This window comes from Scylla paramamosain, chromosome 3, assembly GCF_035594125.1.
Source record: "Scylla paramamosain isolate STU-SP2022 chromosome 3, ASM3559412v1, whole genome shotgun sequence".
Taxonomy (NCBI): Eukaryota; Metazoa; Arthropoda; class Malacostraca; order Decapoda; family Portunidae; genus Scylla; species Scylla paramamosain.
In genome coordinates, this window is record NC_087153.1 from 19,847,862 (window position 1) to 19,859,936 (window position 12,075).

Here is a 12,075-nt window from a genome sequence, read left to right on the forward strand (position 1 = left end):
AAAGAAAATCCTTTTATTTATTTTTTTTTCTAAATAACGAGTGTTATTTGTGGGTTTTAGCTTTTTGGTAGTTAAGGAACTTAAAAACACTCATAATACACGTTTCTCGTAATGTCTTTACGTTTCACAAACATAAGGTTCTTTGCATGTATTTAAGCGTTTTTATAGATAACATTATCAAAAACACTCAAAATACATGTTTTTGGTAATGTTATTCTGTTACTCCATAAAGCTTTTTTTTCCATGCGTTTTAGCGGTTTGGTATGTATGGAGCTCAAAAACACATATTGGCAAGTTCTTGGTAAAAGTTGGTTTTATTCCCATGTAATATGACTGCCCTGCTTTTTAGTACTTAATTGCCTAACACGCTCTAAAACAATTAAAATACACTTCTGATGATGTCATTTTTTTCCCTCATAAAGGTAGTTTCTTATGCTAATTTGGGTATTGCTAACTAGGAATATGAAAAACACTCAAAATACAGGCATTTGCTAAGGTTGTTCTGTTTCTCAATTAAGATTGTTATTCATGAGTTTCAGCATTTTGGTATCTAAGAAACTTCTTTATATACACGAGTTTTTGCGATTTTCTACGTAAAACACTGAGAAGATACATTTTCAGTAATTTTGTTTTGGATTCCCATATAGAGTGAGTTCCTTATTATTTATCGTTTTGGTGCCTAACATGCTGAAAAACACTCAAAAGACAGATTTCTGGTAAGCTCGTTTAATTTCCTCATATAGGAGGCTTTGCATGCACTTTAGGGTTTGGTACATAACAGTCCGAAAGAAAAGCTAAAATTAACTTTTTTGATAATATTCTTTTGTTCATATAATTTTCCTGAATTTTGCCAGAATTTTGGCATCTCGGTACCTATGAAGATGAAAAAAAATTCCTATTTTTTGTGTTTATTTTCTAAATAGTGTTATTTGTGGGTTTTAGTTTTTTGGTACTTAAGGAACTTAAAAAAAACACTCATAATACACGTTTCTCGTAATGTCCTTTTGTTTCCCAAACATAGTGTTCTTTGCATGTATTTAAGCGTTTTTATAGATAACATGATAAAAATCACCCAAATTACATGTTTTTGGTAATGTTATTCTGTTTCTCCATAAATTTGTTTTGCATGAGTTTTAGCGGTTTGGTATATAAGGAGCTCAAAAACATTTAAAGGCAAGTTCTTAGTAAAAATTGGTTTTATTCCAATGAAAAGTGATTGCCCTGCTTTTTAGTGCTTTATTGCCTATCACGCTCAAAAACACTCAAAAGACATTTTTCTGGAAATGTCATGTTTTCCCACATAAATCTGGTTTCGCATGAAATTTCGGTTTTTGGTAACTAAGAATATGAAAAACACTCAAAATACACGAATTTGGTAAGGTTGTTCTGCTTCTCAATTAAGAGTGTTATTCATGAGTTTCAGCATTTTGGTATCTATGAAACTCCACCATATACACGAGTTTTTGCGTTTTTTGCCTTGCTGTTCTTTTGAACTATAATACACTCATTATACACTTTTCTAGCAATGTCCCTTTGTTTCCCAATATAGAGTGCTTTGTATCAATTTTAGCGTTTTTTTTGTAGGTAACAAGCTCAAAAACACTCAAAATATACCCTTTTGGTAATGTTTTTTTTTTTTCTATTTCTTGATATTGGTTGGTTTGCATCCATTTTAGCGTTTTTCTACGTAAAACACTGGGAACACACGTTTTCAGTAATTTTTTTTTGGATTCCCATATAAAGTGAGTTCCTTATTATTTATCATTTCGGTGCTTAACATGCTGAAAAACACTCAAAAGACAGATTTCTGGTAAGGTAGTTTAATTTCCTTATATAGGAGGCTTTGCATGCAGTTTAGGGTTTGGTACATAACAGTCCGAAAAAAACAGCTAAAATCAACTTTTTTGATAATATTCTCTTATCATATAATTGCCTTGAATTTTCCCAGAATTTTGGCATTTCGTACCTATGAAGATGAATAAAAAAAAAATCCTATTTTTTATTTTTTTTTATTTTTTTTTTTTTTCTAAATAAAGAGTGGGTTTTAGGTTTTTGGTACTTAAACTTAAAAACACTCATAATATACGCTTCTCGTAATGTCCTTTTGTTTCCCAAACATAAGGTTCTTTGCATGTATTTAAGCGTTTTTATAGGTAACATGATCAAAAATACTCAAAATACATGTTTTTGGTAGTATTATTCTGTTTCACCATAAAGTGTAATTTGCATGCGTTTTAGTGTTTTGATATATAAGGAGCTCAAAAAGACTTAAAGGCAAGTTCTTATTAAAAATTGGTTTTATTCAAATGTAATGCGATTGCCCTGCTTTTTAGTGCTTTATTGCCTATCAGGCTCAAAAACACTCAAAAGACTTTTTTCTGGTAATGTCATTTTTTTCTCACATAAAGCTGGTTTCGCATGCAATTTGAGGTTTTGGTAACTAAGTATGTGAAAAGCTCTCAAAATACACGCATTTAGTAAGGTTGTTCTGTTTCTCAATTAGGAATGTTATTCATGAGTTTCAGCATTTTGGTATCTAGGAAACTTCTCCATATCCACAAGTTTTTGCGGTTTTTGCCTTTTGGTTCTTTTGAACTATAAAACACTCATTATACACTTTTCTTGCAATGTCCTTTTATTTCCTAATATAGAGTGCTTTGCATCAATTTTCGCGTTTTTTGTAGGTAACAAGCTTAAAAACACTAAAAATATACCTTTTTGGTAATGTTTTTCTATTTTTTTTTTTTTATTGGTTGGTTTGCATCCGTTTATCGTTTTTTCTACGTAAAACACTGAGAAGACACGTTTTCAGTAGTTTTGTTTGGATTCCCATATAGAGTGAGTTCCTTATTTATTTATCGTTTTGGTGCCTAACATTCTGAAAAACACTCAAAAGACAGATTTCTTTTAAGGTCGTTTAATTTCCTCATATAGGAGGCTTTGCATGCACTTTAGGGTTTGGTATATAACAGTCCGAAAAAAAAGCTAAAATTAACTTTTTTGATAATTTTCTTTTATCATATAATAGCCCGGAATTTTCCCAGAATTTTGGCATCTCGGTACCTATGAAGATGAATAACAAAAAAAAAAAAAATCCTATTTTTTTATTTTTATTTATTTATTTTTCTAAATAATGAGTGTTATTTGTGGGTTTTAGCTTTTTGGTACTTAAGGAACTATAAAAAAACACTCATAATACATATTTCTCGTAATGTCCTTTCGTTTCCCAAACATAAGGTTCTTTGCATGTATTTAACCGTTTTTATAGATAACATGATCAAAAACACTCAATATACATATTTTTGGTAATGTTATTTTGTTTCTCCATAAAAGGTGTTTTCCATGCGTTTTAGCGTTTTGGTATGTAATGAGCTCAAAAACACCTAAAGGCAAGTTCTTGGTAAAAGTTGGTTTTATTCCCATGTAATGTGATTGCCCTGCTTTTTAGTGGTTTATTACCTAACACGCTCAAAAACACTCGAAAGACATTTTCTGGTAATATTTTTTTCCCACATAAAGCTAGTTTTGCATGAAATTTGGGGTTTTGGTAACTAAGAATGTGAAAAACACTCAAAATACAGGCATTTAGTAAGGTTGTTCTGTTTCTTAATTAAAAGGGTTATTCATGAGATTCAGCATTTTGGTATGTAAGAAACTTCTTTATGTAAACGAGTTTTTGAGTTTTTTGCCTTGTGGTTCTTGTGAAACTATAAAACACTCATTATACACGTTTCTCGTAATGGCCTTTTCTTTCCTAATATAGAGTGCGTTTCATCCATTTTCGCATTTTTTTGTAGGTGACAAGCTCAAAAACACATCAAAATATATCTTTTTGGTAATGTTATTCTATTTCTTCATATTGGTTGGTTTGCATCCGTTTTAGCGTTTTTCTACGTAAATCACTGAAAAGACACGTTTTCAATAATATTGTTGAAATTGCTGAAAAAAAACAAACACTCAAAAGACAGGTTTCTGGTAAAGTCGAGTAATTTCTCCATATAGGTGGCTTTGCATGCAGTTCAGGGTTTGGTACATAACTCCGGAAGAAAGCTAAAATTATCTTTTTATAATGAATTTCTTTTACAAAATTTCCCTGAATTTTTCCAGAATTTTGGTACCTATGAAGATGAATAACAATTTTTTTTTCTCTCTCTATAAAGTGTTATTTGTGTGTTTTAGCTTTTTAGTACTTAAGGAACTTAAAAACACTCATAATACACGATTTTCTTAATGTCCTTTTCTTATAGGAACATAGGGTTCTTTACATGTATTTAAGCGTTTTTATAAGTAACATGATCAAAAACACTCAAAATACATATTTTTGGTAGTTATTCTGTTTCTCCATAAAGGGTGTTTTACATGCGTTTTAGCGTTTTGGTATGTAAGGAGTTAAAAAAAACACTTAAAGGCAAGTTCTTCGTAAAAGTTGGTTTTATTCCCAAGTTATGTGATTTTTCTGCTTTTTAGTGCTTTGTTGCATATCACGCTCAAAAACACTTAAAAGACGTTTTTCTGATAATGTCATTTAAGCGTTTTTATTGGTAACATGATCAAAAACACTCAAAACACATGTCTTTGGTAATGTTATTCTGTTTCACCATAAAGTGTATTTTGCATGCGTTTTAGTGTTTTGGTATATAAGGAGCTCAAAAAGACTTAAAGGCAAGTTCTTATTAAAAATTGGTTTTATTCAAATGTAATGTGATTGCCCCCCTTTTTAGTGCTTTATTGCCTAACACGCTCAAAAACACTCAAAAGACATTTTTTTTCTGGTAATGTCATTTTTTTCCCACATTAAGCTGGTTTCGCATGCAATTTGGGGTTTTGGTAACTAAGAATGTGAAAAGCACTCAAAATACACACATTCAGTAAGATTATTCTGTTTCTCAATTAAGAGTGTTGTTCATGAGTTTCAGCATTTTGGTATCTACGAAACTTCTTCATATACACTAGTTTTTGCATTTTTTGTCTTGTGGTTCTTTTGAACTATTAAACACTCATTATACGCTTTTCTTGCAATGTCCTTTTCTTTCCCATTATAGAGTGCTTTGCATCAATTTTCGTGTTTTTTATAGGTAACAAGCTCAAAAACACTCATTGTTATCGGTGGTATAGGAATTTTAGATTTATAAATTTATCAGTTATTGGTTATTGGGCAATAAATTTATTGCCAATTATCAGTCATCACTGATAAGGTTATTGTTACCGATTTATCAGTTATCATGATCAATTTTTTTCGTCATCACAACCAGCTATATATATATATATATATATATATATATATATATATATATATATATATATATATATATATATATATATATATATATATATATATATATATATATATATATATATATATATATATATATATATATATATATATATATATATATATATATATATATATATATATATATATATATATATATATATATATATATATATATATATATATATATATATATATATATATATATATATATATATATATATATATATATATATATATATATATATATATATATATATATATATATATATATATATATATATATATATATATATATATATATATATATATATATATATATATATATATATATATATACACCACTTTCAAATTTATCAACATTTATCTAGTTCTTGAAGTAATCATATTCATTTCTCTAGTGCTACTTCCAAGTTTCTCTCACTCTATCACTTTATTCTACGACCACCCATCTTTGTTTCTTTATCCTCTTGTCCCATTTCCAACATATGCTATTTCTTAGCTCCATTTCTCAATCTTGACTCCGTCATATTCATGTTAATAATCAGATTGGCTCCATTATATTCAGAATTTTCTGATAATTCTCCACTTTTCATTTTGCATGATTATCTTCATGACTGTAGCATCATTTACAGACATATATTTTCTTTGGTCATTTAGCATATAATTTACATAAAATGATATACAAAATTAGAGCTAGTGTGTGTGTGTGTGTGTGTGTGTGTGTATGTGTGTGTGCAGTTGATAAAGACATGCTGTTGCTACAATGAGACAGATCATTTGTTGTGGGGGCTGTTGAACCACACTTAACAAGCTGAGGGAAGTGTAAAATATGTGGTCATTTATATATTTTGGTTGTGTGCAAGTACTGTGAGACAAGTCATAAAGGTTCACATGACTGCTGTACTGACAGGTGTGACCCTTTTATTCAGTGTGGAGCCTGCAGGGGCTGACAGATGATATGGAGTGTTTAAGTCACTATAACAGCAGTTTTGTTTTGTATCTGATGAAATTTTTAAGGATGCTAATGAAGGTCAGTATTGACTTTTTTTTAAGGAGGCAAGATAAAAGATATTTTGTAGCTTTATTCATCCATATACAGTATGTACAGTATTAGTAACAAGGGGAACCCACCAACCTCCTTGTAATCTCCTAAATTTCATTTTCATCTTCCTTTTTCCATTCTCCCTTTATTGCATATTTTCAGAAGTTCTTATATCCTTACCCACTGTCTTTTTTCTCTTCACCTCCCCTTCCCTTCTGTTCCATTCCCTGGTGATGGCACAGAATTATCAACAACAAGCTTTTGACGGCTGAGGATGAAGCCCGAATCAACCAGGTACAGGCCAGGTCATTAGCAGCAGGCATGGCCGCCGTGCCCCGCCAAGCCCGGGTGTTGAACCTGAGACCAAGCCAGGTAGGTGTGTGGCCTGTACACCTAGCCACTTGTACTTCTTGTGCTTCACTTCCTATGCTGTCACATGAAACATATTTATTCCTTGTTTTCACAATGTTTCACTCTTAATTTTTGTACTTGTGTTGTGCTATGTATGTATGGCAGCATGTTCTCAAAACACTAAGCAACATAAGAGGGAAGGAAATGAGGTGGTGATTTATTATTTCTCTTATATGACAATAAAAAAGTTGTCAAAGGCATGTCAAGTTTGTGTGCAGGATTCTGCATTTGAGTGTTGAAGCATGTGTAAATTCACTTGATAAGTATTTAGCTTTTTAAATTGATGTTTGGATGATAATGTGAAGGTTAACATGGCATTGTACTAATCTCCTAAAAAAGGCTGGGAACCATTTGTTCATAATGTGTGTAGGAGCCTCAACGTATCAGGTGTTTAAGCTTTTAGATTGTGATTTGATAGGAGGAATTATGTTAAGAAGGTCACATGACCTTGGTTGTCCATGTTGTATAGAATGTTTTCCAATTAAATTTCTTTCAGTCTCCCTATCTTTTTTACAGAGATGTAGTTTAGATATTTGATTCCAAAGTCAGTTAAGTTTTTCTTTTTTCATTCCTGATCAACTCTGTGCTCTTTCATAAGAGGCATTGATCTGTGCCTTTTCATAGAAGCATGGTCCATGACCTAGTGACATGCAAGGTTTATTGAAGGGACCTGAAACTGATTACAGTGATGAAATTATTCCTTTGAAAGTATTGATGGCTGATCTCTTTCTATAGGTGAGGGTTAGTGTTCTCTACTGTACCAAATACTGAACTGTCTTTTGTACTATTTCTCCATCTGTATCCTACCCAGTAATGGTAATAGACTGAGGAACTCCCCACCTTTGTTAATTTTTACTAAGTATTGTCCTAGTGGTAATCAGATGCAGCATTGATTTGCTTAGGAGTTGGGTATCTGAGAATGAGTGGTTATTGGCACCAAGTGCAGCTCAGTTGTGGGTAACTCCAGTTGTTGGGAGCATTCCATGGTACACAGATGGTGGGATAGTCTTGCCTTGGACTCTTGCAAATGTGTACTATGTCCCAGTGAGTTTTGTTTTTATTTGACATGAATCCCAAGTTTATTTAGGCATTTCAGGGACTTATTGTGGGTGATGGAGATCTCCACAGCACTCTTCTCTTGGTGGGTGGGTAGCTGTTGAAAAATTCATATGAATAGAGATGTCAGATGTAGGTAAAATAGAGAAATGTTGATTTGATTGTGAACTAAATCCCACAACTTATATTATCTTTGATAAGAAAGGTTTCGTTTAAACCATGAAAATTGGATAAATGAAGCTGAGCATTATTTTACTGCAACAAGAAGGCACACAAAGTGAAGGAGATTGCATACTTGTCTTTAGTTTGTTGTCCCTTTGATGGGGAACTTGTATCATTGTTAAAAGCTTAAATCCTGTAAAATAGCATGGATCCATCTGAATCTTTATTCAGTCAAAAGTTTATATGATGTGTAGACTATTCAAGCTTGCCAGCCTGGAGCCTGGAGCCTGCTTGTTGTAGAGTTGTCCTATGTTCTGTAGATTTGCTTGATATTATAAACAATTATGGTAAAATTTTTGTAAACAATTTTGTTCTTTATTTCTGTCAGTATCAGATTCAGTATTTTCTCCATCTTATGGCAGCATATATTTTCAACACAGAGTGAGGGCAGTGTCATTCCTCCTGTCCACTACCCCAACTTCTACTCCCAACACTACCACAGCAATGAGCGGTCTGGTGTGGTGGCTGAGGATTCTTTTGAAGAGGACAATGCTTCTGCTTCATCTGAGCAGGTCAGAAGGTGGATAGCAGCAGTACTAGTAGCAGACTGGTGTTACCTTGATGCTACTGCTACATTGCATTATTTGCATAGTTTTTTCAGTTGTCATGGACTTTGTGTAATATGTATAAAAGTATATGAAGCTCAAGAAACTTGTTGATAAGGTTTATGTTCAGCATACAAATTGTAGGATGCAAAGACAAGGATTGAAATATCATTGCCACAATTCCTGACAAAGCATTTGGTGCCACAGAATATTCAGCAATGTAATGTTTGTTTGGCAAACAAACCAGTTTCCCTGAATGATAGCTTTATTTCTGCAGGTTAATACAGTCTCTCTATGGGGGAGAGTTTGGAGACAAAGCCAAGCATATATATATATATATATATATATATATATATATATATATATATATATATATATATATATATATATATATATATATATATATATATATATATATATATATATATATATATATATATATATATATATATATATATATATATATATATATATATATATATATATATATATATATATATATATATATATATATATATATATATATATATGGTTTGTGAGCCAAGCATACTGATCATTACACTATCATGTGTAGTTTTAATATGTAATTTAGATCAAGGACAGTGCAGTGAGAGAGGAAAAATTATTCACTAGATTTTTTCAGAGAAGTTTTATGACATAAAGGATTAATTGAACGATCAGTATATATATTGGCCCACTAGCTGCATCTCTTTAACACAGAAAACTTTCACTAATTATCTTGGCCCAATTCATTAAGTGCATCGCTGTTGTGGGAGGGAAGATATACAGTGTTTCCCTGCCATCTGTGGGAGTTACATTCCAGAACCTCCTGCAAATAGTTAAAATCTGTGAATATGGGAAACCATCCTTATAAGGATCAGAACTACCTATATTTATAGTTTAAATCTTAAACTATGCATCTCACATTTACTAAGCAATTCACTTTAAGACAATAAAAAACAGTTATTATATGTATAGTACATGATATTTTAATTAAAAAATACAGTGCACTATAAAATAAAAGGGGAATAAGTTGATATGTACAATAAACCCTTGATATAATGAACTTCTATTTACCAAATGTCAGGTATAACATCCTATTTAAGGCTGCTGTCTGCTGCCTCTCTCTCTCTCTCTCTCTCTCTCTCTCTCTCTCTCTCTCTCTCTCTCTCTCTCTCTCTCTCTCTCTCTCTCTATACACATATATAGCAAATTTTCATCTCAAGTGACCCATTCTCCCCCCATATGTGTTCGTTATATCTTGGGTTACTGTAATTTATAACTGAAAGAATAATTTGGGCTCTTTGGGCTGAAAGACTGAGCTGGTGGTGACACCTGGCAACTCTAAAAACTCCCCATTAGTTAGGTTAGGTTAGGGAAAACTCTGCAAATATGCAAAACCATGAATATGTGAGGGAACGCTGATATATGCTATCTCTTATTTGTTGTAGATGTATTCCATTCTATTGGCATAGAATGATAGGAAAATGGCATCAAGGAAGTAGGAATGCCACCAAACTAAGGAAATAGAGAAGTCAAAATTTAGTCATTGCTCTGTTTTGTGAATTGGTAGATATTGTGCCTGGTGGCTCCACTTCACCATTCCTCAAATCAGTGCGGTCAAGTTCTCAACTTAAGCCAAAAGTATTCTAAAAAAGTAGCTTAAGAAAAATATGTATTTAGTACAGTCCATGTAATGAAAAGGAACTAATCATGATTAAACAAAGAATTCTATGTTCTCCTTTATGAAAGAGTGAGAAATTCATATATTATAAATATGGGAGGTATATATATTACAGTCCCTGTATTGAAGGGGAACTCATCATGATTGAATGGATAACTATGTTCTCTTTTATGAAAGAGTGAGAAATTCATATATTATAAATATGGGAGGTATATATATTACAGTCCCTGTATTGAAGGGGAAATCATCATGATTGAATGGATAACTATGTTCTCTTTTATGAAAGAGTGAGAAATTCATATATTATAAATATGGGAGGTATAATTTATATATTACAGTCCCTGTATTGAAGGGAAAATCATCATGATTGAATGGATAACTATGTTCTCTTTTATGAAAGAGTGAGAAATTCATATATTATAAATATGGGAGGTATATATATTACAGTCCCTGTATTGAAGGGAAACTCATCATGATTAAATGGATACCTATGTTCTCTTTTATGAAAGAGTGAGAAATTAATTATGAGCAAAACAAAGTTTACTATGGAGGTTGTTGTTTCGCTTTGAGGGGCCTGGCTCAGTCTGACCATAACCCTATTCAATCGCTAATATCTCCAGAACTATGTGGCTGATCGTAACAAAATTAGCATCATATGATAGCACACCTCTATCAATTTTATATGATATAGCTTTCATCTCTTCTATTGGGTGAAGTTAACTTACTAAAAGTAGAAGGGTGTCAGAAATGGGATTTCTCAAAAACTACTCAACCAGTTTTAATGAAACTTAAGAGGTGTCATGTTATAATTTTAATAAAATTCCTTACGTCAACTTTGAAGTAGCACTGTACATGCACAAAGTCAAAATTACAACTTTTTAAGTAATTAACTGATCAAGCTCAAATTTTTGTTGGTAATAAGAGTAATACAAGTTATAATGAAAAATCATATGAAATTTGCAATACTACTGTGCATATGCAAAATACAATACAAAACTTTTTGTAAAGTGACCATCAGTTTTCTGCAATTTTCACCAATTTTCTTTCGTCTCAATGAGAGCGGATAGATACCACTGAACACAAAATGAAATTTCCTATCAAGTGGTATATAGCACAACCACTGGGCTCTTGCAGAGTTTTGAGCTAGAGTGATTTGAATATTAGGCAAGTGTGGGGTGCCTGAAGTTGCCTCTCTCTCTCTCTCTCTCTCTCTCTCTCTCTCTCTCTCTCTCTCTCTCTCTCTCTTCTTGAAATACCCCTTCCACTGATGCATTACTGACATCTTTGCTCGTTAATTGCCTTCCAAGGCATTTTACTGGTATATTATAACTTTTCTTCATTAAATTGTGTAACATTTGCTGTCTTAGATATAATTTTCTATCTGTACAACATCACCTCTCCTCTAGTAAACCTCATCTTTATTTATGATATGCATGTACAGTATTATGAATAAAATAATAAAAAATAATTAGGTAAAAACCAACTTAAAATTTACTTGATGGGTCCTGTTGATGATGCTCATCAAGGCTAGTGTCTTCTGGTATCAACCCTAAGTCTCTTGAGACCCCCCCCTCAACTTTTTCTTCATTAATTTCTGCAACATTCACAGTCTTAGATCTAGTTTTCAATTTCTAGAACACAATCTCTCCTCTACTAAACCTTATCTTCTTTTCCTCACTGAAACATAGGTGTGTGAGGCAACTTACAATAGCCCCTTTTCTGTTCCCTCCTACTTTCTTTATTCTCATTTTCAATCCAAAGCTGAATGTTGCGTTTATGTGCGCAATGACTTAACCTGCTGTTGTGCCCACACTCTTGAATATTCCGAGTTTTTCACCAT

The 12,075-nt window shown here is 32.1% G+C and overlaps 1 protein-coding gene across 1 annotated transcript in view; it reads left to right on the plus strand.

Moving 5' to 3' along the window:
- The first annotated feature begins 5,805 nt into the window (after positions 1-5,805).
- The window catches only part of LOC135092574 (uncharacterized), a 78,442-nt gene continuing 72,172 nt past the window's right edge, over positions 5,806-12,075 (plus strand). The window contains exons 1-2 of the mRNA XM_063991191.1: positions 5,806-6,689; positions 8,387-8,518. Coding sequence (XP_063847261.1) covers positions 8,451-8,518 — 68 coding nt within the window. The 5' untranslated portion in view covers positions 5,806-6,689; positions 8,387-8,450. The remainder of the gene's footprint in view (positions 6,690-8,386; positions 8,519-12,075) is intronic.